Here is a 27,909-nt window from a genome sequence, read left to right on the forward strand (position 1 = left end):
GGAATACCTATCCAAGTTAATGAGAGCTGATTTGGTAACTGCTGGTGAATGAGTGACTGTTTCCTACCAAGTAAGCAAAGACTACGAGGAATATAAAGCGCCCGGTTTCCAGGAAGCAAGTTCATTCAAAGAGAACAAGAAGAACAGGAGTTTCCAAGTGAGGTTTGGGTGGAATTATTTGAGAGACTCTATAAAACTCAGGGCAGGCACTAGCACCATAGCCAGGGCCAGCCAAGTCCCACAACCCCTTATGTGGCATTTACAGATTTTGATCTAGATACAGAGATCTAGAGAACCCTTCCTTTACTATGTAGAGACCCAAAGGGCAGAGAGTTGGAGGTTTGCTAGATTGCCCTTCAGAGCAGTTGGGCATTTAGGGATAAGTTATTGCTCCTTAGAATAACTACTGTGATCATCAGCAGTTATACCTTCATGAAGCCAACAGCTTCCAACCCTTGAGACTCTGCTTAAGAGTACTGAGATGCTGTCAGAGCTTCTGTAACAGCCTCTGTTTGTACCTTCTGTGACTCATCTCTGGCCTTTGTCTGACCGCTTGAAACCCTGCCCTTTACCTTATTACCCTACCCTCTGGTAAAGAATTTCCTATGTCTGAACCCAGAGCCAGATTATGACTACAACTCTGCCTAATGATTCTATTAGTGCTTCTTGTTGTAATGGCTTGACAACTAAATGAACTTGTAAGGCAGTTACAAATCCTGCATAATAATAAATATAATATACTGTAAGCAACAGAAGAACAATCAATGAAGGTTCTAACCAAGCTATGCCAGCAAATTCAGAGAACAACACAGTCGCCAACAAATTGGAAGAAGTCTGTCAACATTCCAGTACCAGAGAGAGAGCGAGAGAGAGATTTAACAGTGTGTAAACTATTGTACAATATCCTTAATTTCACATGCTAGCAAAATAAAGCTTGGGGTCAACCAACACAAATTAGAGCCCTACATGGAAAATGATATGCCAGATGTTCAAGCTGCCTTTAGATAAGGCTGAGGAACAAGACATTATTGCTGATGCACACTGGATAATTGAGAAAGCCAAAGAATACCAAAAAAAAAAAAGTCAGTATGCATTTCATCAATTATGGAAAAACCTTCAATTGGGTCGATCAAGTCAAGCTGTAGAAAGTGCTCAGAAAAATGGGAATCCCAGAACATCTCATTGTCCTCATGAGAAACTTATATACAGGTCAGGAACCCACAGTATGGACAGAACATGGCAAAACAGACTGGCTCCAGGTTGGCAAAGGAGTGCGACAAGTGAGGTAAGTGACACTCTCCCCTTATTTATTCAACCTATATGTGGAATATATATTAAAGGAAGCTGGTTTGGAAGAAGATGAGCATGGTTTTAAAACTGGAGGAAGATACATGACAGAGGATCCAAGTTTTTAGTTTTCATTGTATGGTTTTTATGATTTTATGGCTTTGTAGCTTTATTGCTGTTGTGAGCCACTCAGAGTTGTCCACTAAGCTGAGTGGCCATACAAATCTTTTAAACAAATAAATAAATAATAAATGAATGTTGTTTTTTTAAATGGATTATTTTTTAGTTAGTTTTAGAGGTTTTCCCCCTCTTTTTGAAGAGATAATCTGCTTTATCTACTATGCAATGCAATATCCAGATTGCCAAAAACTTAATGCTATTTACTAACTGTCTCAGAAATATTTTAATGCATAGAAAACTAGTGTGATATTCTCCTGCAGATTCTGGAAGTACCTGCCATCTATCAAAGTTTCCGTCATACACTTTGGCTTGTCATATTCAATATTCCAATTAAGTAGGGAAGGCAACCTACACCCACTTATTCGAAAGGGTAACTCATATTAGTGCTACCTGCTCTTTGATTAGATAATGATAATTATGATAACCACAAAACAAAACAATCATGATGGGGAAATACTCTCAAACAGTGAAGCTTGTTGTTAAAGGTTGGAAAAAAATGGGTGATCCTAAGTATAATCAAAGAGGAGGGGGGAGGTTGAAGGCTCTGCTGGTGAGAGAAAACCAACCAATCTAGGAGAAGGAAATTCAGAATGAAAACAGGAAGAAGGAAGGGATGAAGGCAGGTAGAGCTGTGCAGTCATGATGGAAACCAACCCACTGAGAGACAGGACTGCAAAATAAAACCTGGAAGAAGTCATAGCAAATCACTTCTATATTATTGTCAAGAAACCTTTATGGACATGGCTAAAACATTTAGGCAAGTATGGTCAGAAGGTAATCCTCTACTCACAGGGAAGAATGTCAGATGAGTAGATTTGGAACTGGTGGTATGGCCAGATGAAAGGCACAAAGAAGTCTGATCACTGATGTTCCCACCATTGAAAGAATAGTTCCTTAATTGATAAGGACCAAACATTTCTAACATGGAATGTGAGAAACACAAAGCAAGGAAAAGTTGAAATTGTCAAAGCAGAAATGAAGCATACTATGTTGGATGTTTTAAGATACGTCAGCTCTGGTGGGCCAGAATGAACCAGTTTAAATCAGATAATTACATCAGGGCATGAGACCATATAAAGAAATGAAGTGGCAATGTACTCCAAAACTGCATCACTAAGTATGTGCTTGGCTACAGACCAATATTTATTTAGTTGTTTGTTTGTTTGTTTGTTTATCTATCAGATTTCATCATCACCCATCTCCCTCAAAAGAGGGACTTTGGGCAATTAAAAAGAGATCACTTCTGTTATAATTATTAGAAATCCAGTGAACATCAATATTATACAAAAATATACCCCTATTATAAATATTATAATGGAAGGAATTGAAGAATTCTATGGTAAAATGCAAGGGGTGCTAAATGCAATTTCTGAAAAGGATGAAGTGCTATAACAGATGATTGGAAAGCATTAAAATATGTTAGAGAAATACAGGATTATTTGAACTGGGTTGATACAATAATGCAATGATTGGGTAAATACCATGTTGGACAACATCAGAACCTGACTGATTGCCTAACAGAAAGCAGAGAATAGAGAAGTGCAGTCCTATTAGCAAGATACACAAGATAGTGTAACAGATCATGAATTATGGGTCAAACTTAGGAAACTAAAAAGAGTAGGCACAACAGCAATACTTGACCTGGAGCACATACAGTGTAGTCAGAATATAAGATCAATAAAAGGAGCCAATACTGCAGACATAACATATGTGAGAGAGGACCCATGCAGCTACAGGAAGAGATAAGAAAGATTGTGGGAAAAAAATGGAAATGGCAAAAAAAGGGCTCTCACCATTTGAAGAGGATGAGATCCAAGTGCTTTTCAGATCAAGCTATCATGATGGCCAGGGAATGGCAGAAGATAAAAGCCCTGGGCAACAAGAAAGGGATGTGACAGCTGAGCATAGGTTTCAGTGTCAAGCAAGAAAGTACAGGAAAAAATATCTCAATCAAGAATGTCAACAAGTGAGGAAAATAACAAGGGAAGGAAGATGAAAGACGTATAGAAGAAGCGAAATGCAACAGAATATTAAACCATTGCATAAATTGTCATGCATAAGCCAAACATAGACTCAGAAATGCCAAAAGAACAGGCAGGATTCAGAAATGAGAGAGATATACTAGATCACATAGCTAACGTAAGACGGATAATAGAGAGAGCAAGAAAATATAAGGAGGATACAGCAATCCAGAGATCACCCCAGAAGGTGAAATATATTAAGGTTAATTAGTGTGCCAGAATATCAAGTAATCTCCTGAGAGACCTTCCAGCTGCTGAAAGAACTGAGTTTGGAAAAACAGTAGTTCAGAATGTGGAAGGGAGTGAGACAAGGAAGAACATTTTCCTAACTTGTACAGTGAATATATTGTCTGAGTGCTAGAAAGCCTTTGGCCCAAAAGATCAGAAAAATCACACACCAAGCATCTCTATAAAAATAAATGTATTTAAAGAAAGCACAAAAACATATTTTACAAGCTGTGCATTCACATGTGCTCAGAGAGGACTGGGCTGCAACTGGGCTGTAAGGCTACAAAAGCGAAACTAAACAAGTCCGGGCAAGTTCCTCCCCCAGGCAATGCAGCTTTTAACATCCAAATTGAGGACAATTAAGTTCGACCTCTTCACCCTGCCGATACTTAAGAAAGTGCTCAATTACCATGGTAACCTAGTGGCTTGGTCTGGGCAAAAACAATGCCAACATATATTATAAGAGTGGCAGGGTTTGAAGAGATTCTGCTTGTGCCTTGATTGTTAGCTGGAGCCCCTTCACCTGGGGGATGGATGTAAGAAGGTTGTTGGGAGAAGGGTCAGGCAGTAACATCTCAATGGTGATGGGCAGAGGAATATGGCAGGAGTCAAGGGGCAGGCTGTTTTTGAAAGTGGTCTTGGTGCCTTATACTGATGTCATTATCTGCCCCAATGCCCAGTCATCAGACCCTCAGTGGCCCTGCTCTCTGGCTGTGGTTATCAAATGCCAAATCAGCCTGTAATAAAGATTCCCTAATCTCGGATCTATTAATGGCTGAGAGGGCCACCTGGCATGTATCACCAAGATCTGAAGGCAGTGGGGGAGGAGGGCGCCTTTCAGAAATGTGCCCACTTGGGTATTGAGCATGGCACCAGCCAAGGCCCCAGGACATGGGTGATGGAGTGGCTACAGTCATTCAGGCTCTCTTCCACAGATAACTGGGTGTGAGACTCTTGTTTATGAAGCTGAGCTCTAAGAATCAGATGGGACTGCTGCTACTGTACAAGCCTCCCTACCACATAGCAACTTCCTTCCCTGAACTGCTTGATGCTATGGCATCATCATAGTGGGAGGCTCCAACCTAGCTTCCCTGGGTGCATAGTTAAAAGTGTTACAGGTGGCTTTGGAATTCATGGCCGCCATGGCCACCATGGACCTGACCAAGAACATCAACGACCCAACATATAGCAGATGTCTTGGGGCAACACCAAAATTTACTCTCACTCTCTGAGTGAAATGGCAGTGATTAAATTTGATAAATAAATAAATAAAATTCTGCATCCCATGGAGGAAATGAAATGGCTGCTCACTCTGAGTGGTGAGTTCATTCCTCCACAGTGTAATAGCATTTCTTCTAATTTCATGAAACCAAATAAGCATACATTGTTTTCTATTCAGTTTTTTAGAACTGTTCCAAACTGTCTTTGCTTCTGTTTCCACAAAATACTTTTGATCACATATGTGCAATTTGTGGGGCCTGGTTAAGAAATTTTGGCCAGGTTCCCCAAGTGTTTAGGACTAGGACAAATATTAGTTTGATTTAATTAAAATTAAATTACATACCAACAGTATGTTTATTCTTCATGTATTTACTATTTTTCTCCTTCCATACAACCACACAGCTCTTTGAGAACAGTTTATTTTTCTAAGGATAATTTGAAGACAAATGAATTCACCATCACACAATAATGAAAAAATGTGTACCTGGGGTTGCCAGCATCAGGATTTTTTCTCTCTGGGGGGCAAAAATCAGGTCCTCCCAAAATGATAGCCCATTAGTGCCTCCAGGCATAAAATTCCACCCTGAGTCTCATCTCCACCTTTGTTTTTGTGTTCAAGCACATGTTGCCCCGATCCCACCACCACCATGTGCCTACTGCCTTGGAAGCTACAGCTCATACAAAATGCAGAGGACAAACCCATCAAAGTAGAATAGCCCTGATTCTGAGGTTGCCACACTGGTTACTAGTAGGCTTCTAGTCCCAATTCAAAGGGCTGGTTGTCACCTTTGAAGCCTCAGTGGCACAGCACCTGGATACATCACGCGACATCTTGCCAGAACTGAACCTTCCAGTCTGGCCTGCTCATCAGGAGAATACCTGTTTGTGGGAACAACCTCCTTGAGAGGTATGTGGTGACAGGTCTTCTCAATAGCAGCCTCCTTCTCTTCCTGGAGTTACAGAGGGTCCCTACCCTATTGGCATTTTGTAAACAAGCCAAAGCAGTATGGTTTCAGTGGGCAATTGCTTGATTTAGTCATAGGGCACCTATGAGGTTTTTCTTCAGATAGACATCACACACTGCTTACAGTCCTTGTTGATTAGGACAGGCTATAGATATTGTAAAATAAGTAAATAAAGTATGTGCATGTTCTGCAATCATCATTACTAAAACAATCATTTATGCGAGAATGGTAATAACAAACACCTTGTAGATGACGCATAGACTGTAGGAGATTTCTCTTTCATCACCACATGGAAAGACCAAAACCACATTGCTCTTTTTAAATATTAAGGATCAACATTTTAAAATCCATAGGTAAATATAGAAGTTAAGAACAAACCAAATTCATTATTTCTTATTTTTTCAGATATTTCAAAGGCCATTCCAGAACTATCTTCTATTTCACTGCAGAGTTGACTTGCTTCCAATAAAGACCTCAGCTTTAAAGAAATCTAAAGACATTATTGCAAATCTCCATAATGTCACCTTTCAAAAAGTTTATCACTGAAATTGCAATAATACATTTTCTATAAGAAATGCCTGTACTGAGTGCTATTTCTCTATTCATAAAATATGCAAATTTACACATTTAATATTGTATCGTAACCCATGTCTGTAAAACACTAGAATGATCAAGTGAAATAGGTTTTTTTAGCTAATTGTTTTGTTTCGTACAAACATGGGACACAATCCAGCAAATATGAATTATAACTAACTCTCTTTCAAATTACAGATAATTCAGGTGAAGCTGCAACCAAGTCAATTCTGTAGCTTTTCATTGGACAACTAATATGTGTTAAATTCTATCCATGAACAGTTCTTCAGTTCACCAAGGGTCCTTATAATGCCATGTACAGTGAAGAAAGCAAAGTTGCCAACTATCCAGTGTACATTAATATACCACTTCCTCACATTTTGCTGTGAATCTTTGGGACTATTGTTTCCTGATTAAGAATATTTACTACTTAAAATATTGTATTCTGCCACTCCCAAGTGGGAGAGATAGAGCTGCTAACTATCTGTTACCAACCCATGAACAAAATAAGAAATAACAAGCCAAACATCAGGTCAGCACATAGTTGTTGCAGATATAACACATAGTGCATTGTCATGATAAAATATGAATGAGAAAAGGGGATTCTTCGTATCTTTCAAACTAAACATACTCACTCCCTACTGAACACTAATGGAATATTACTTTCACAAGTAACATGGCACAACAACATGAAGGATGACCTGAATCATGAAACAATCATGAAGCATCTTTTGAACATTAGGTTTGCTGAATAAGAACTTCTGAGATCCCAAACCATATGTTGATCCTTGCCACTTAAAATAGCAGGCCAGGGAGGAGAATAAGCAGGTGGCAAAGTCTACATGATGGATTGCTCATCAGGCAAATCTGTGCCTCATTGTTCTGCTTCATTTGTTCCCTAGTTAACATTAAGCAAGCAACCAGCAGTGCTCTAATCTAAAACAAATATTTGACTGTAAACTAATGTACATGCTTGATGAAACTAAATTGCTTCCCACAAATGGATTGTGATCATCCTGGAAAATCAAAGTAACCTACCTCTGCCAGAACATGGTAGATGGGAATCTCCTTGACATTTCCTAATGCTCTCTTCAGGTGAGATGGGGCAAGAGGCTGGATGTTCACACTTCTTCCCTGTCCATCCTGTTTTACAGTCACATTGTCCACAGTTACACTGGCCATGACCTTAACAGCAAAACAAAAATATGTATTTCACCTCCATCTCCACACACAGTAGTCCTCTAAAATCTCTGAGCTCCTGCTAAAATGTTACTAGAGTGAGTAGAATTAATACTACCTACCTGCAGCTACTGTTCATGTTTTCATATTTTGTTTGTCCCTTTTCTGTGGATATCATATCATACCTGTAACTTCCTTCAATGGACCTTTATATTTTTCTGGCTCCTGGACCAAGGGGACAGTGGGAGCACATTTATATATTCCCATTTCTTCACACATAGCCGAGCTTCTCAACCATCCCTGTCTCTGGCACTTATTTAACTTTTTTTAGTCCTTCCTCATCTTAGAGCAAACTGTGGTAGGGTGGCACTCAGAAGTCTGTCACAGTTCCAATATACCAAACTGAAGATCTGAGATATAATTTTAAGTGTTTCTCATGTAAATAACTCCCTATCCAATAGAATTTCTGTAGCTCAGGGTTGAACTGTGGAGTTTTTGGTGTTCTCTGAGCTTGGTTGTTTGCTTGCAGACCTTTCACTACCCAGGTGTTTCATTGGGTAGTGAAACACCTGCAAACAAACCACCAAGCTCAGAGAACACCAAGAACTCCACAACTCTATAACATTAGAAGCCCAGCAAACCAAGGAGAAAGGTTCTGTCTTCCTGTTTAAGTTATGGGGATTTAAGACCTAATAAACAAGCATGGCAAGGGATGTGGTGGCGCTGCGGGTTAAACCGCTGAGCTGCCGATCAGAAGGTCGGCGGTTCGAAACCGCGCGGCGGGGTGAGCTCCCGTTGCTCATCCCAGCTCCTGCTCACCTAGCAGTTCGAAAACATGCAAATGTGAGTAGATCAATAGGTACCGCTTCGGCAGGAAGGTAACGGCGTTCCGTGAGTCATGCTGGCCACATGACCCAGAAGTGTCCTATGGACAACGCCGGCTCTAAAGGCTTAGAAACGGAGATGAGCACCGCCCCCTAGAGTCGGACACGACTGGACTTTACGTCAAGGGAAACCTTTACCTTTACCTAAACAAGCATGGCAGTTACCAATGCGGTATGCTTCCCTATAGTTACAATGGCACAGTCTAGAGAACTAGCCAAGTCTGGCATAGATAAGAAGTAGGCAATTTGGGGTCCTCTAGATCAGAGGTTTTCAAACTTGTTTAGGCCACAGAACCTGCTAGTTAATTAAAAAAAAAAAGTGGACCCCCTGATCAAGAGGCAAAGCTCTAGTGATAGAATACTGGCTGCGTTCAGATGAACTTTTTTTTTCCTTCTTGTCCTTAATCTCTTATGCAGCTCCATCAAGTTCTTGTGGAATCTTAGTGTTCCTTGAAGTACAGTTTGAAAAACCCTCTCCATCCTGCTAGCTGCATTGGTGGGGGCTGAAGTTCTAAAACATCTGGAGGGCCCAGTTTTATATAATTCTTAACTAAAAATTTCCTAAAAGACTTCCTGGGAAATTTGTGTACTCTGCTTGAGTTTCATGATGGGAAAAAACATGATATACTGTATATGTAGTAAATAAATAAAATAAAATAAAATAAAATAAAATAATCACTTTCTATCACATGCCTGTCATGTGTATGGAATGGTAGAATTTTACATAATTTTGCTTCACAGGGAATTGGGCACAGGAAACTGCATCATAGCCCCCATCTCTTTCTTATTTTCTCTAATCCTTAGAATCTATGAGGGAGGGAGGTTATTAGAAGGAGGATTATTTCTTTCCAGCTGGAGATTTTGGAAGGAGCTATTTAATAATATCTGTTATTTAAATCTATTCTGAGGAAGACAACACTCAGCAATTTGGAGTGAAATGAAATATTGAGAGTATGGGAATCTCCAATGGAAAGTATCTCTCCACAAGGTAAAATTGAACAACAGGGTTTCCAGATCTTGGGAATGAAGTCTTTAAATTAACCCCAAGTGTTTCATTTAGTTCCAGGCAGGCACTTATATTTACAAGCTGGCTTATAATTTCCAGTTGGTCAGTTTGAATACATTTTTGCAGACTTTGTTTCCCCCTTACATTTTTCCTTCAAAAATGAGAACTTTTCACCTGACAGGCACTGATTCAGTTTGTTCCAAGCCAGAATGATATCATCTGCCTCCTTCTGATTCCTCAGTTGCTTTGTTGCTGCTCAGCTGACATGACTGCAATGAATATAGAGTCTTAAGGATGTCCACTCCTGCTGCAAGGCACCTTTTCAGGCCCCTGTTTGCTCCATCAGATTGTAATTGAGAAGCACTAGATGTTTAGAGAGCCAGTCTGGTGGAGGTGGAGGCACTGGACTAGAAACTGACCACCTGTGAGTTTTAACCCTTCCCCAGGCAATTTGCTGAGTGACTTTGGGCCACTGGCTCTCTCCCAGCTCATCCCATCTGACAGGGTTCTTGTGGGGAAAACAGGAGGGAGCATTATATATACTTCCTGGAGTTGTACAAAATAAAGGTGGGAAATAAAATAAATAAATATTTGGTCACTATTCTGAACATAAAGGAGGAAAGGTTGCAAGATACTAGACTCCATGCCTTTGGATTTTGTATTAAACACCACAACTGTATTTGTATATGCTGTTCGGCTTTAAAGCTGTGACTGCTACATGATACTAACTCTATTATTTTAGTCTGACCACTTGGGAGGACACCACTTCATGTGGCAAAGTACAGATCCAACCACCAGATCACTTTCTAGAAATCTTGTGGGAATCTTGTGGAGGGAGATCACCTTCTCCCTTCTCAAGGGACGGACAAAAGCAAAAAATGACAGAACGTGTGATGATGTCATCATGCAAATCCCATGACTTATGTATTTGTATCTGAAGTCAGGGCACAAGTTTATAATCGTGACATTAATGGGATGATATCAGTGTATGTGTGTTGTCATTTTGGCTCCATTGCAGTTTCCATCATAAAGCATATTCAATCTTTCCCTGAGTTCATGCAGATCACATTAAATCCTTGAATTATTCCTTTTACCTGAACAGAAATCATCTGAGTATCGATCATAGACTGCCTTGCAGTTTCGTTCATCACATTCACAAGTGTCTCCATGAATATCTCCCCAATCTCCAGTCGGGTCTACATCATGGCATATGCATTCTCCACATACACAGGTTCCTACGATGGGAAAAGTTGGTATTTAACAAAATCAAAGAAAAATCAACAACTCAGTTCTGTACTAAATGAAATATGACAGGGCTGGGCAATCTTTCACAGCCAGATGCCATGAAACTAAGTCCTTCATGGGCCACAGGGGTGTATTGGTGATGCATTGCTACAAGAGACAGGTGCATTTTTAAAATCTTTCTGCATATTATTTTTAAGATTGAAAGACTTTAAACCAAATTATTTGAATTTTAGTCCCTTTACTCCAAATATTCATTGAAAAATCAGAACTCCAGAAAATCAGCAATTGGACACCAGATGTTAACTGTATTCTGGGAAGCCCCAAAAAATCAGACTGAGAGTCCACACAATCTTGAGAACTATTGTTCTGACTATATATAACTGTTGACTTAACATCTGCATTTGAATGACTACCTCAAGTGGAAATTTTTGCATTCCTGAACATGTTGACTAGAGGAAGTCAGCATTTGCATGAGATAAAGGAAATGCAGATGGTTCCTAGATAGTATTATTTTGGTCTTGATGATCTCTGTGTGTATAATGTGTGGATGTGGGTGGGTTTGCTTTCATGAGTTTATGTTTTCACTCATCCTGAGTAACACAAGTTCTTTGACCCTTTTGAAGAGCACCAATTTCAGGTCTCTCGGATCTTTCACCAAAGACCTCTAGGACTAGGTGCATACTCAGATAACATTTTGTTGTTGTTGTTGTTTATTTGTTTAGTCGCTTCCGACTCTTCGTGACTTCATGGACCAGCCTACACCAGAGCTTCCTGTCAGTCCCAGATAACATAAACTGCACAGAATAGGCCAGGTTTGCTTGGTATTATCAAACCCACACCCACTCATTCCTCCCTTTGTGTGGCATGGCTTGGAACTGCTGTAGGTAGCTTGCTTATGATTCACCATGCTGAGCAAATGCAGTGTGCTAGGGTCTTCTGCTGTGATCATCTCCATAAACAAAGTTTAAAACAAATCATGGTGACACTCCCTGGATTGTTCCTGTGTTCACACAGTGTGATAGGCCATTGAACAAGCTGGGGGCTACTGTGTCCATGCTGTGCAGCTCAGAGAGAGGAGCAATTGGACAAGTGTGTTTGCTTACACCTAAGCAGCATGGCTTGCTGTGTTGTGCAAACAGATCTACAGAGTTTTGTGTGTGCACATTTGAGTCAGAGCCACTACCATTCCTCCTGTCTGCTCCTCAAACAGCATGTCTTTCTATTCCTGCCATTATCAAAGAAAAAATAGCTCCAAGCCTGTTACACAAAACGTTGCCAAGTTGCAAGCTTCTGTAACAGTTTTCTGTAATACCCTAAACTTGCAGTGAGTTTAACTTCTTTGGATCAATAAAGTTGGGGAATGGATGGCATGTCAATAAAGGCTCTATTCTATGCTTTCTCCCAGACCTAGCCAGTTCCATGTCACCAAGAAAGATTTGGACCTCAGTGGCATCTTATTTTCTGCACTGCTGCACTTTTTATCATTGCATGCAAATTAGAATATATTCTTTTTTTTTTCTAACCAATGTGAAACATTCAAAAATGGCTGAAGTAGCCTTGTACCACTCAAACAATGTAATGTATGAGTATGAAATCCCTATCTAGAAACCCAAGATCTGAGATGCATATTTAATTAATACTAACTGCATGAAAACAAGGGAAGTTTAGATCAATTTATATCTGATAAATTGATCGGGTATAAATTGTCAATAACTTTTGTATTCAGAGCTTTAATTCAGGAGCTCAAGGCAGCACTTCAACTTCTGGTGTTCCCCCACACCAAGTGTGAGGTTGGTTGGGCCAAGAGACAGTGAATAGCTCCAAGTCTCCCACTGAGTTTCCATGGTTGAGGGTAGACTAGAATATGGGTTTCCCCACTCCCAGTCCCAGGCCAACACCTTAACCACTATGCTACACTGGCTCTTGTTTGTGTGTGTGTGCACGTAATTTCAGAATGATGTCAAGAAATATCCCGAACATGAATTTTCAAATGCCAAATTAATTTTCAATACATCTTTCCAGAATTGGAATTAGGAGGAGATTTTGAGATTATTGAGTCCAATCCCCTGCAGGAATCCAAATTAAAGTATCCCTAATGAATGTCTATCCAGTCTCTGCTTGAAGACATCTACTGAAGGGAAAACTACCATTTCCATAAATCACCATAGGTTTTTTCTTACATTCACTTGGAATCTGTCTTATTAAGACTATGTTCTATTTTATGCATTTGGGATAATAGAAAATATTCTATTTCTTCTCTTTGATACCACTTCAGGTTCTTCATGCCTACTACCTCCCCTCTGAGCCTTCTTCTACCCATTTCCCTCCATCTCTTCTTGTAGAATTTTGTTGCCAGTTCTCTGATTGCTCTAGTTGCCTTTTTAAACATCTGCTGGGTTTGGCTGACGCTTATTTAAATGTGAAACTGAGATTGGATCTATATGTAATTACCCACATAAGCCCTTTATATGAATATAGCCCTATTATAAACTAATTTCCTGGTAAATTTCTCTTTATCAATTTAAACTTCATTTATTGATTTGCTTTACAACTTAATATACTTTTTTTAAAAATAGGGCTTTTCTTTGAAAAAAAATCTAGTTTATATGTAATTTCAAAATCTGTAAATCAGATTTTTAAAACTTTTCTAATAAAGAAAAAATGGATGGCAATGGACACTGTTCAGGACTCCATCCTGGCAGATTTTGGCATCACAAGGAAAAGGAAATCCATGATAGATTTAAGACTTATATCTAATAAATGCTAGCTAGTACAATTGAAATGTCAAAGCACTTTGAAAACTGAAAAGTTTCTAAATGGATTCTGAATTAAAAGACTGTATGTCTTTTTCTCAAGAATCACACATCTTGCTCCTGTGAATTAACTGCAGTTTGTATCTCTGTTCAGTTTACAGCTGCCCAGCAATGGTGTGTTTCAGGACAAATTACTTTTGACACAAATGTTTAAGAGAAGGTTTTAAACAATCCCTTTCCTAGTTTGGTACAAACGTTTCCAAGGTAACATAACAGACATGGCAAGCTCCCAAAACGTCATTGTTCACTAAGCGAGAGGTTTTCTAATCAAATCGCAAAATTATACTAGCAGACAGTTCTCCATAATTTTGGCTCATGCATTTTTCATTCAGAATCCACCAAGACATCATTTGCAACTGTGTCCAAATGAGATTGCCTTTACTGTGGGGTAGCTCTGTTTTGGTTTGTCATTGTAACCTTTCACCCAGCCCATGTCTACGCTCATCAAAGAATCCACCACCACCCATATGGAAGAACTCACTGATGCCATCATGGGAATGAGGTACAAGCTAATGCCATCCAAAATGTAAATATGGGAACAGCCAGAGTATGTGTCAGATGATTAAGTATGCACATAGGAATCATTGACCCCTGCCATAATTATTTGGGAGTCAATCCATACAATATCCCTTATTTATTTATTTATTTATTTATTTATTTATTTATTAAATTTATCACTGCCCATCTCCCCCAAAAGGGGGACTCTGGGTGGTTCACAATAAAACTTAAACATTTGATTATTTGGGTATTTTTATACAATAATATTCCTCTTTTCGGGCATACTTTCTGAACTCCTGTGGCTAACCAGAAATTTTTTTCAAAAATCATACACAGTATTTTTTAAAGGATTGCCTTCAATGGAATCATGACATTTCCATCAATCATAAGGTTCCATGTCAATAAACAGACAAATAATTCATCTACAAAATGTTACAGTCTAGTCTAAACTTTCTGTTGGTATCATCTGTTATTCAATGAGCTAAAGATCTAATCTGACAAGCAATTATTTGTGCATTGTTTCTAGGAATATCTATATATACATTATTTCAATATTTTAGCCAGGCTTTGAATTGCTGAATAATTAAGATGAGAGGGTTTTATAAATGCTCTCAAGATAATTAGATGCTCCTCATTTGGCAGAGTTTTCTCAGTAGAGATTAGTAAAGAGATGAATTTTGAGATTTGCACTTTTGTTTTAATCTAATAAGTCTGGACAGTAGCCAGAGGAACAACAGTTGATATTTTAAATATTTGCTTAGTGAAAGCAACCATTTTTCAGTTTATGAATATACATTCTGCCAAGAAAGCGTCGCAAAAGAGGCATCCCCCCAAAGGGTCAGATATGACTCATTGCTTGCACAGGGGACCTTTCACCTTTTTCACCTTTTCATGAATATACAGTAAATCCATGTATGAACCTTTTTTATTCCCTTCAAATTAAAAATATTTGCATCAAAATGAAATGATAAATTAGTGGTAGAAATTAGCATGCACATACAAAGGATTTGGACACAATTTTTGTTTTAAGCATAAGATGATGAGGGCTAACTATCTCATAATGGAATGTGGCTTGTAATGTCTTCTGAGTTGGTTCTGATATGAAATCAGCAATTCTGGGTACCATTTCTCATGATGGCAGTCAAACGCTTATCTATGTACCCATTCACAGCATTTAGAGACCACATGCTCTCCATTGGTATCCAAGACACTGAACTATCAAAAATAAAAGGCAATGTCTCCATTGAGTCAATCAGTATGTAAAAATCTCCTACAGTCCTTCAGTTCTCTTTAATAAAACTTAATAAAATAAGTTTTAAAACACTGGGTTGTGTCTAGACTTAGCTGTGTTTAAAGCTGACTTAACAGAATTAAGAGGACAGGCTAGTCTTGACTAACATAACCCCTATTGATTTCAAGAAGTCTATTTTAAATATTGCAAAGTTTGTATCCAACCCAAAATATACATTTAACAGCAGCATCAAATTACAAACTTGACAGCAAGAATGCATGTGTCTGCGCACACACACATACACTCACCCCGCAAATTCAGTAAACAATCAATGCTTCCATAAGTAGAAAGAACATCATTTGACACTGTAGTCATCAGAGAAGTGTCTTCTAAATCTCACTGATAGGGACATTGCATTGTACAGATCTAATTTTATGCACAAAATAAAAACCATGCTTCATGCAATATAGAGGGTAGAGGTAGGAGAAAGTCAAAGATGTGCCTGGTCATAATGTCATGCCACACCCTAGGAGCAATGCTACATCCAGGATAATTGATCTTCATGAAGATCCAGTATCATCTAAGAAAAGTGAAGCCTCCTATATTCTGATTTCTTTGCTTAGCAGCTCTGTCTGAACATTCATTTTGCCTAGATTCTCTTTGTTGTTAGGCTCTGTTCTGTTCCGTGACTGAAAAAGGGCCTATCAGAATGTACAGTATTTCATAACTGCATTGACATCTGCTTTTGCTGTTTTCTGAAAGCATAAGAGCATGGAAACAGAACAGGCCAAGATGTGAATTAGCATCATCCATTGCTGTTCCATATGCAGTGATTTAACAGTACCTGAATAACTGACAGGCTTTGGCTGACCCCACTTTGTAATTTTTCAGCAGCCTTCCTTCCATAAGCTGGTGCCCTTCCCATAATACTGAGGTCTTATATATGAACATTATAATAGATAGTATGTATGTGTATGGTGTGTGTGCATACCTACAGCATACACTCATCATAAAACACAGGTGAGGAACTTAGGGTGCTTTGGAAGTTGTTCAGCTACATCTCCTAGCATTTCTCCACGGTGGCTCTCTTCCTGCCACAGATGATTGTTCACAATATTTCACTATGTTAGTACACTGGATGGTAAATAAAATAGAACAAGCTGGCCTTGGCTCATAGTTAGCAATATCTACCACTCTTTTTCTAATAACAATCAATTGATTTTTCCCCATGCCCTGTAATTTTGGAAGAGTGCCAAAGGTTTGTTGAAAAAGTGTACTTAGCCCATAACCAAGGTGAATGACACACCTCTGTTGCTGCAGATTTTGCCATCTGGAGAGGTACACCTCTTCTTGATCTCCCAGGGGGTGATGTCACATTGGAGTTCACATTTATCGCCATGCCAACCAGCCTCGCAGTAACAGTTTCCACAGTAACACATGCCATGGCCTTAACCCAAAACAAAATGTTGACAGTGAAGATTTTCTTTTCAGAAACATACACTATTCAGTTCCTTTAAAAAAATTAGTTTTAAGCCTAGATGTTTGAAAAATAGGTATCATGGAAATTTAACAGGAGTCAGTTTTCTCTCAAAACCACCATAATCTCTGAAAAGACCCACCAAAAGAAGAGCTGTTGATACTCAGAATCATGTTGCCATTTTCTGGCCTTCTGGAGAACCAGTTTGATTAATATGAATCTATGAATGTGTCACATCTGTTCTAAAATGTGAAGTACATGTCAGCCTGTATCTAATCAGCCTTTTTGGTTCATATGAGTTTAACTGTCTGGATGGGCATATAAATCTTTACAGAAATCATCAAATGTCACTAAATGAACCGATATCAAGATGTCGCCATGTTTGAACTTACCTTTTCTTTTTCTTCCTTTACAACAGTGTAATTTTGAAAATTACTAAAGATTCCATTGTTGGCACCAGGTCTAACCCAATATGTTTAATCAATACATAGCACACAGTCTTCTTTTCTTTCTTACTTTCATTTCACTCTACAGTAAGAAGAAGCAGCTCTGTTCAGATTAAACCAATTATAGCCCTTGTTCAGCAAATTACAACTTTGCATGTTTTGGAACATTCAAGCTTTTCCTCATATAGTCTTCACTTTCCCCCCCTTGACTACTGTTTATGCTGTGTCCATTTTGTCACCAAGTCCCTCCATATTGGGGATTATTCTTGCCTAGACTGAGCATTATGTTTTAGTTTTAAAATATCAGAATCTTTTAAACATGTCTAGCCTTGCATATGAATGTATGGAGTTTTAAATTTTCAGTTTATCATAATCATAAAATATTTATGAACATCAATTATATTTGAGCTTAGAACTATTCCTGTATTGATGGAGCCATTGGGAGAGATATGCCAGAGTAATGACAGGAAAAGACTGCAATCCTATATATAAAATCTCTTTTGAATCAAGCTCAACACTTGGTAACTTGATGGACTCCAATAACATAGTAGTTTGCCACTGCCTCTTCCAGGAATTTTTTGGGACTGCTCAATCTAAACTACAGTGCGGATATTTCTAGTGGTCTCCTATCCAAATACCAATCAAGTCCAGTCCTGCTTTGGTTTTTAAGATTAGCACCAAAGTCCAATTGGTGCTGCCACCTTGTATAAGTTCCATTTACTCACTGGTCCAAGGGAAGTTATTTCTGTATTCCTATGTATATGATTACCCTGCATGTGGCTCTGTGCCCACAAATTTAACCGGTTTAATTACTTATTTCCAGTTTAACACCTGGAAATGAGAACATCTGAAACTAATTTACATTATGCACTATATCAATATAATCATAAGAATTGCTGTCATTTGTCAATCTGTTCTGCCAAAACACAACTCTTTCTGGAGCTCTTTTGTGGGGAATGACATGTTGGGCAATTTTCTGATGGCACACAGGGACAGAAAGAACAATGGCAGAAAGGAGCAGGTAAAACACTTGGCTGCAACCTTATTATTATCATTTCAATGATCCAGATAAAAAGTACGTGATCAAAACTAAAGATAAAATAAAAGCATGAAAATATTATAATCAGGGAGGTGGTATTTGATGGTGTGTTTTAACAGCAGCAACCCAGAATTCAGTCACAATACTGGCCCTGCTAGTGTTAGAATCAGAAAGGAGACGCCTGAAACAGAGTCTGTTCATCTTGGTGCAGAAGAGGTGAAATAAGTACATGCCAAATGTCCCTGTAGAAACTGCAATACAGCAGTTCATGAGCAATGATTTCCATATCTTCTGAAACCGAAAGACAAGTTTGTTCAGATAAAGGGATTTTAGAGTAAGAGCACAGAAGGTAACACATTATGCCATGCCTGAAAGAAATCCTTCATCAGTCTGGAACAGGCAAGAAATGTTATAGTAAATGTTTGGCCAGCACCCAAGATTCCCTTAAAAGCCAGGTTGTACTGCTAGGTGGGATCCCATTAATCTTCAGTTGGATACCCCATGCCATCTATTATTTGAAGAAGTAGATGTCTGCCCATTTCATAGCCCAGTACAAGAAGAAATCCAGCTGTAGAGGAATGTAAAGATGACCTTGGAAGGAAGTAACTGTGAAGGGATGTGAAATGGCAACTCAACCTTTCATTCTGTTTGTATAAAATAGGGCAGAGAAAAACTCTGACAAGCTTTCAAGTTTCTGTTATTATACTTTATGACAATAAGTAACATTCCTGGAATCCTTGTGGTGTCTGCTTCCTGAGCTGGCTACCTCAGTCTGGCTGGCACCAGATGAAAGACCATAACATGCTAATGGATTCTATAGCATCACTCCAACCTGATGAATGGAGTATTTCTTGTTCTTCGTCTGCCAGTACAAGTACTAGTATGCCATTGAGAAAGATGTGGATCTTCAGCCAGTAAGAGATGATCAGTCTCCAGGCCATAACGTGTAGTTTAGCCAACCCTGCCTCAAGTCTGATGGTGTTGGTTACACATCTTGGGGTGCTAGATTGGCTCTCAGAAATGATTGTGTCTGCATCATTTCCATAGCATTCTTTCTGACACATATTCCCATCCATGCACCTTATAGAATCTTGATTAATGTTTTGGCTACAAAAAGTTTAACAGCAGCAGGAACTAACTCTCCACACTTAGTGAAAAAGAAGTGCTTAATGACTGCAGAAGATCATCTTGCAGTCAGAGGTCTAGCCATCATCTGCTTTCCTTGATCCTTTGGTGTCAAAAACTACTCTTATGTATTTGAAGGTGTGAATCATTGCCCTCTATAAGCCAGGTTTTCTGTTCAGCATTTTTCCCAGCTATGATTTTGGATTTATGATAATTGAGCATGAGCCTGTATTGCTTGCTATAGTGAATGACAGATTTCACTGGTCTTCTGATCCCACTCAGAATTTGGGGTACAATAGCAGCAGCAGCTGCATACAAAAGAATAGGTCTTCTGGGAACATGGAAATTAGGGTTATGAATTAATACCATTGAGTCAATATATGATAAATTGAATAAAGAGACTTGATGGACCTCTCCCTGTATGGTTATTCTGCGCAAGAGGAGCCTGAGTTGAGTACAAGTTTTGAAGCAAAAAAAGGAACAGCTTAACAACTGATGTGCTGCAGTTTTTTTTCCCCACAAAATGCTTCTAGTGACACAATCAAAGGCAAACTTGAAATCCAGACATACTGTAGCATATACAAGGGAGATTTCTGTTTTTGTATTTGCTTCTGGATAAGATGATGGAGAACAAGTATATGATCAAGGATTGTCTAGGCCTCCCTAAAACTAGCTGGTGTGTCTCCAATAATTTTCTCAGCCTCAATCCAATCTTGAAGTTTAGTATTTAGATGGTTAGCTTATAGTGTATTGATCATGCTCAGTAGGCTAACTGGTCTATAGACAGCAGAATCTTATTTGCTGTTCTTCTTGAATATGGGTACAATAATTGCCACCACCCAATCCTTTGCTATGAGGCCAGTCTGGTTGATAGATGTAAAGAAGGAAGTTAATTTAGTGCCCACAGTTGGGATTCAGTTTTATAGCTTCTGGTAGAACTTGCTCAGTGCCTGGAGCTTTGTCCATCTTCAGAGATCTTATCAGTATTACTATTTCTAACACCAAAACTGGGGGCATGTTTCCAGTTTTCCTAGCCCTGTTAGGGAGCTGTGAGATGTATGTTCTGAGTATACATATAGGGCTTTATAATGAGCCTCCCATACTACTATAGGTTCTTGGTTGACCAGGTTTGAGGGTGCATGATGAAGGCCCAATCCTGTGTGTGTGTGTGTGTGTGTGAGCATGCCTTCAAATCAGTGTTATTGTACTCATCCCTTGTTTGACCCAAGCATTACAGTAAAACATCTTCCACACAATGAGAGAGAGAGAGAGAGAGAGAGAGACTTCAAGTCAGTGTTGGCTACTTCTGGCAACTGACTTGTCTCTGCAGTTTTATTGGCAAGATTTTGGAAGTGGTTTGCCAATGCCAGCTTCCTTCCAGTGACTGCCCAAGGTCACCCAGATGGCTTCATGCCTAAATCGGGATTAGAACCCACAGTGTCTCAGTTTCTAGTCTGGTGCCTTAACCACTACACTAAACTGGCTCTCCCAAAGCTGGCCAGCAAAATGAAATTGACATTCTCTGACAGATTGAATCAGTATCTGCCAGGTTTTCCTGATGACTTTGGCTCTCCTCTTCTTTATCAGAGGTTTGTAGGATTGTTTGGTGTTAAGGAAAGCCACTTGGTATACCACTGCAGGATGATGGTAGACTTCCATAAATGCCTTTTTCATCTGCATACCTTCACAATCAGGCCACATACTTGGTTTACAGCCTGAGTTAGCCCTTTTTTTTTTCTGCATGCAGATCAGATTTCATTCAAGTAATTAGCTATTCAAACAGCTGTATAAAGTCTGCAAGACACTCAGTGGTGATTAAGTTGGTGTGGATTTCCATAGTAGGTAAAGATTTTAACCATTCAGTGATGGCTGTTGCACTCTTATCATTGCACCAAATATGTACTGCATTATTACAATTATGTAATCAGGAAGGATTCAGTTTGGCTAGTCTGGCTAACAAGTTCCATCATGAAACCTTGGCAGCTATTGATAGTAATGGGATCTCTAATGATATTTCCTCAAAGCAGCACTGGAACTTCTGAAAAAGGACTTGGCTAACACCATTCTAGTATTTAAATCCCCCCCTTCCAATAAAACTGAAGCTGCCTGATGGGCTTCAGTACAGAGATTATAAAATTATAAATTCACTTCCAGCAGGCTCTGGTCCTTGCCTGCATTATAAGCAGAGGGGCACAGATATTAAACATGTTGATTTCCATCTCTTTGAGGTATAGCAAGGAACAAACCATTAAGTGTTTCAAGAGTGTAAGGGGGATGCATTTTGCTTTCAGTTCTGTACTAATCAAAATTGCTATGCCATCTTTAGGATGTTCCCCAGTCATACTCTGAGATGTATTACATTGGTTGATGTGATAACTATCTAGCCCAAGTCTCTTGCAGGAAAAAGTTATTGAATGGGATGGATACTTGAGAAACTGATGATCTTTAAAACGGGATGAGCATCCTGCTATATTCTATGAAATGGATGTAAATTTGGGTAATTTAAGAGTCAATTAGCAATTTTTCCAATGGGATTGTGTAATTCCTTTGGGGTTGGTAGTGTCCCTCTTGTGAGGAGGGAGGCTATCTCTTATCGCTCTTGAGCTGAAGTGGCCAGATGCTTGGCTGTATTCAGGCCTCCAGGACTTTGTGTTGGAGACAGCTAGGGGGAGTTTAGCACTCCAAGAAAGGGCATGAAAGTTAATGTTGAATTATCTCCTACTAATGAACCCCTGTCCTTCTTCTTCCAAAGATCTTCAGGTGCTGTGAGAAATACCAGTGTGGGGGTGCATACAGCATTTGGGAAATTAACCAAGCTTTCATCTGTGTCTGCCAAGGATGGATCTGCTTGTTACATCAGCGGGTGGGGGAGAGGGGAGAAATACAGTTTCTTTCCTGGTAGCCATGAGTTTGTCCATTTTCATCCATTTGGCAAACTTTCCAAGCGCCTGCTCAGAGGTAGAGTGGTTGTTCTTCTTGTGGGCCATCAGTGCCCTCATGTCAGAAGTAAACATTTATGACTCAAAAAGAAAAGACACCTTCTATTCTCAGATTTGATGACAAATAAAACCTTCAGTTAAAACATCAGTTAGATAAAGGAGTGGGCTAACTGTAATACTACGTTTTCAGCAGGTTATGCAGACTGCCGTTTCACCACTGAGTTGCTCTCCTCCAAGGGTCACTTTCCAACCTGCAAATGACTCTTGCGTATCTCTAATTAAACACTGTGTGAAATCGCATTTCTTGTAATAGGAACATTGAGTTGGGCTAATGGAGGAATGGCCTATTCTGCTGCAGTTCTCTGCTGATTTGCCTGCAGCTAAACTTATGGTCATAAGGAAGGACCAAGTGTTTAAACTGTTACAATATGAAGCGGAAAAGAAAGACTTATGGTGTACATAGACTATTCTGAATTAGGTCCCGTACCCAGTTTGGAGGAAAGTATACATCTGTAGGGGGTCAAACTCTGCGAGCTGGCGAGTATGATATTGCAATCCAGGCTCCACTCCTTTTGTCAATGCATCATCATCATAAACATTCAAAAGGATGGAAGCTTGGATCACAAAGCCATGCCCACTACCTTGCAGATGTTTATGCCCTCCAGCACTGCTGAAAGTGTATGTACACAATATTCCTTTCTTTGTTGCTGGGCCAGTTGGTTGCCTGCCTTGCTGTTTCCTTCTTGATATGCAGTGGAATGTTCTAAGACACTAATTTTAGGGTTGTGTAGTGCATCATATTCAAAGGCAAAAGGACCCTTCAGTAGTACTCTTTGTAGCTCCTGAAACAAAAGCAGGATTTTGCAGTTGTCCTCCACAGCCAAGGTACAATTCTGAGAAAAGTTGTGTTTAATTTAAGAAATTGCAGATAGTACTTAGCAAGCTCCCAGGCATGTTCTGAAGCTCTTTGCTTTCCAACCAAAGTGCTACTAATGTCCCCAGAGTAATCTTCAAACTGCTTCAGCAGTGAACTTCCATGCAGATCTACAGAAAGAAGCACTGCCCTTCTTTTATCATCTGTTTCTTGTGAATACTACAAGGCTGTACTTTTCTAAATTTTGTCCCTGTCATTTTTACAACTACTGCTACAGAGTTCCTCTGGGTGGCAGAAATTCTGCAAAGAAAAATATAGGAAAAAAAGCTATTTCCTTTCTCTGAAAGGAAATGATGGCTAGGAACTGCAGAATTCATTGCCTTGGCCCCAAATTATCTCTAAGGACAGCTGTGATTAAGGCCCAGACAAATCAGTGGTATTCAGTGATGACTAACTCAAGTTAGAGCAGGACCCTTTCCTATAAAAAAATGTCCTCAGTGCTAGCGCATCATTATCTGAAGAATGTTTGCTGTGATTAGCATAGCTCTAAATATGCTCACCTGTACACATCAGGCCTGTTTCTTCATCTATGCATTCTCTGTCATCACACTCACAGTATTTACCATGGATCAATCCATTTCCTTCTAAATTGTCACATTTACATCTGCCACAGTGACAAGTTCCTGTAAACATCAGAAACACAGTACTGACATTAGGATTACAGTTTATCATTACTCTTCAGTTTATCATTGAAAAGGAAGTATGATTTCATGGCCTATATTTCTTTTAGAATTTTATATAATCTATGTCATTAATAAGGCATAGAAAGTGTCCCTCTAGCAGAGATAAAAGGCTGGTTTACTTCATCCTGCATTCTGATCTCTCGGTGTGATGAGCAACTTCCTTGGTTTCTATTCCTTGATCATTTTGACTGACGTTTTCTTCAACTTGTCCAGTTCTAAAATACTTGGGGGGTGGGGGTCTGGCAACCAGAGCTGTATACAGAATCCAAAGTCTGTTTCTGCCATAGATTGCTTTAACAGTCTCCTGATAGTGGCATGAGATATTTCTATTTATTTATTTTTCTCTTTATATGGCTGCCCATTCAACTTATGACTCTGGGCAGTAAATTAAAACATAAACAAAACTTCAGATCCATCACACCTAGGGCAGTGCACACATCCACATCAGCGTGCGCGCGCACACACACACATACACTGCCCATGGGTGCACTTAACTTCCTCATATAGTACCTGGGGGACAAGCCAAGTTTTTAATGCCTACAGAAGAATATAAGAGTCTTTCAGTTCCTTTCTTAATAATATCCATTAAATGTTATATTTTTCACACTAGATAAATGCTTTCATACAATATGTTTTGTATGATTGATTAAGAAACTACTTCACCAATGCGACTTATCAGTCCATCAAAATAAAAATCTCACCTGCATTTGAACAAATAATGTCTTGAGAATTCTTGCACATTTCATTGCTTTTCCTCCGGGTAAAATTGCAGGTAGCTGGGTACTGACAAGCATCTCCATACCAACCTTCATCACATTTGCACTTTCCACAGTCACACTTTCCATGGCCTAGACAAGTAGTTAAAGGTTAGATCTTACATATATTTTCATATTTACTTCCTCAAAATAAAGAATTCATTGCACCAAGTAATAAATTTTTGTTCTAAAATTATTAATAATTGTCCTTAACTATAGTCTATTTAAATGCAACTTGGAAGATGGTTTTGAGTTTATTATGCAATCTTATTGCTCAAAATGGTTTGACTAGCACAATCATTCATGAAATAAAAGAACTTGACAGCATTTCTATCATATATATGAATCCTGACTTCCATTTAAAACTACCTTTGCAAATGCCTCCTACTTTAAAAAGAAGAGGAAGGAAAATAGATTCTTTAGATAAAGGCTGCTTGTGAAATAGTATACCACATTGTCTTTTCCACTATACTTTTATGTATAGTTTAGTTCCACTATACTTTTATGTTGCTCTTAGTGAGTTATTGATCACTTGCATCTCCTGATAGCCTATAGTTCCCTCTTTAATTTTAGTGACTATCAGACTAATATTGTCAATGATGACTATAATTTGAACAAATTGATACAGGTGGTCTCTCTTCAAAACAGATCTGACTCCACCTTGGAAATCAGTTAGCTATTTGGCAGATGTTTTTCTTTGTACCATATGCCCTCATACGTAAAATCAGGTGAACAGCTCTCTAGTAACAGATACACTGAAGTGTAGAGAACATTTCAGGGATGGGAAAAGCAAGGATATATATTTTTTTCTATTGAGAGCCACATTTACTCAAGGATAATCTGTTATGGGGACCTGAAGCAAGCAGTGGGTGGGTCCAGAGCTAAAAGTAGTAGGCATCTCCATCGTCTTTCAGATCTCCTTATTTCTGAAATGATATAACTCCTCTTTCCTTTCCAAACAGCAGCTCCAGGAAAGAGACCCCTTTTAGAGATCTGAACTAATCTCCTGCATAAAGGGTTTGAAATTTCACAGAAGGCCACATGATGTTTTAAATAAATAAATAAATATTTGTTTTACTGTTTTACTGTTTTTATGATTGGTTTATAGTCATTGGTTTAGTAAAACCAGTCATTGGTTTTATTGTTGTCATGAGCCGCCCAGAGTTGTTTAAGATGGATGGCCATATAAATCTTTTAAATAAATAAAATAAATGTTAAGTTGAAGGCTGTGTTCTAGAACCAGAGGAACCATCTGTGCAGCCAGGAACCAGGAGATAGAGGCTGGCTGCACAAATATAACATCCCTCTGATACTTGGCTACGTATCTATAGTGCTGGGGACAAACAGGCCTCATGGGACTTTTCCTAAATTGCACAGACAACAGAGGGAACACAGATGATGTTTCATGAAAGAATCAATCTGACATGATTTCTACTTCATTGGTTGTCAGTAACCTGGACCAAATCAATATGTATTCATTTCACTCATTTTTTTTAATCTGTTCAGTCATGTCCAGTTCTTGGAGACTGCCTAGACAAGTCCCTGCAGTTTTCTTGGCAAAGTTTTTCAGAAGTGGTTTGCCATTGCCTCCTCCCTATGGCTTAGAGAAAGGGACTAGCCCAAGGTCACCCAGCTGGCTTTGTACCTAAGGTGAGACTAGAACTCCCAGTCTCCCAGTTTCTAGCCTGGTGCCTTAACCACTACACCAAACTGCCTCTCACTCATTTTACTTATTTGACTTTTAAATTAAATTAAATAAAATAAATACATCTTCTACTTAATCTATTTTTAATGAAATAAAAACAGTTAGACTTTCTCTCTTCCTGTGTCCATGGTGAAATATTAGGTTAATTTCTGTTGACTGGGGAAAAAAATCTGCAGGAAAGGTGTGGGAGGTATTTTTCCCTTGTTCTTTAAACGTCAGTTTAGCAGCCTGCCCTTCATAATCTTCTTTAGCCTGGTAACCAGGCAGCCTTAATCCCTACAGCCAAATAAAATAAGCATCAACAGGAAAAAACCACATTATTGCAAAATAAAATGTTCTAAAAGAATGTTAAAAACGTATAATAACCTGCTGCAACATAAACTTGGACTGGCCACAGATTTCATTCAAATAAATAACTACAAAATGACTCCTACATTATGGTCCAGGTGTCACATCCAACATCTGTTTCATAAATCACCATTATTTTGTACTAATTATTTCTTCTCTGCCTCCTACATCTTGTTTTCTTTTGCCATCATATTTTACCATTCCCACTCCTTCCATCCTCACAACCTTTTCCAAATTATTACTCCATGGTATGATGACATGGACTGTAAACTACAAAACTTGGGACCTAACAAATATATTAACCTTTAAGCTGTCACAGATATCTTTCAGGTTAGTGAGAACACATGTATTTATTTTGGCAAATATGTTGGTGAAGTTTTTTTCTTTTTTTGCCTTTGTATCAGTCTTGACCAAGTCCCTGCAGTTTTCCAGCCAACATCTTTGGAAGTGGTTTGCCATGTCTTCTTCCTAGAGCTCAGAAAAAGTGACTGATTCCAAGTCACTCCATTGGCTTCTGTGCCTAAGGCAGGGCTAAAACTCAGATCTCCTTCCTTCGCTGTTTCTCTGTCAGATTTCTAGAAGAACATGCAGGCCCCTCATATTCATGCAGCAAGATAGAAAGAGGAAAGAAAAAGAATTTCAACAAATTACTGCAGTGACAAAATGAGATTCCAATCCAGAAGATGTATCAGTTGCAAAGACAGATTTCCTTTCACTCCTAATCTCTGTTTGTGTGCACATGCACGCCTTCAGGTCAGTTTTTGACTCCTGGCAACTGCCTGGGGAAGTCTCTGCAGTTTTCTTGGCAAGGTTTTTCAGAAGTGGTTTGCCATTGTCTCCTTCCCAGGGCTGAGAGAGTGACTGGCCCAAGGTCACCCAGCTGGCTTTGTGCCCAAGATGGGACTAGTCTCCTAGCCTTTAGCCTGATGCTTTAACTATTATACCACACTGGCTTTCTCTTTTATCTCTAATACATCAGCTAATTGAACCTTTAGAAATCTATATATTTAGAAATAATAGTTGCATTTAAATGCCTTTTATATTTACACCGAATTTAATCTTCCTGTCCTACAGAAAAAATAAAATAAAATACACCATAAAGTTATACCTTTTTTTTTTTGCCCTTC

The 27,909-nt window shown here is 38.9% G+C and overlaps 1 protein-coding gene across 1 annotated transcript in view; it reads right to left on the reverse strand.

The window, feature by feature from the left end:
- ITGBL1 (integrin subunit beta like 1) overlaps positions 1 to 27,909 on the reverse strand; it is a 122,249-nt gene that overhangs the window by 63,347 nt on the left and 30,993 nt on the right. Inside the window, exons 2-6 of the mRNA XM_063304387.1 lie at positions 24,676 to 24,822; positions 23,792 to 23,914; positions 16,638 to 16,778; positions 10,639 to 10,779; positions 7,514 to 7,660 (exon numbers count right to left, since the gene is read on the reverse strand). Of these exons, the coding sequence (XP_063160457.1) occupies positions 7,514 to 7,660; positions 10,639 to 10,779; positions 16,638 to 16,778; positions 23,792 to 23,914; positions 24,676 to 24,822 (699 nt within the window). The remainder of the gene's footprint in view (positions 1 to 7,513; positions 7,661 to 10,638; positions 10,780 to 16,637; positions 16,779 to 23,791; positions 23,915 to 24,675; positions 24,823 to 27,909) is intronic.

This window comes from Candoia aspera, chromosome 5 (genome assembly GCF_035149785.1).
Source record: "Candoia aspera isolate rCanAsp1 chromosome 5, rCanAsp1.hap2, whole genome shotgun sequence".
NCBI classification, from domain to species: Eukaryota; Metazoa; Chordata; class Lepidosauria; order Squamata; family Boidae; genus Candoia; species Candoia aspera.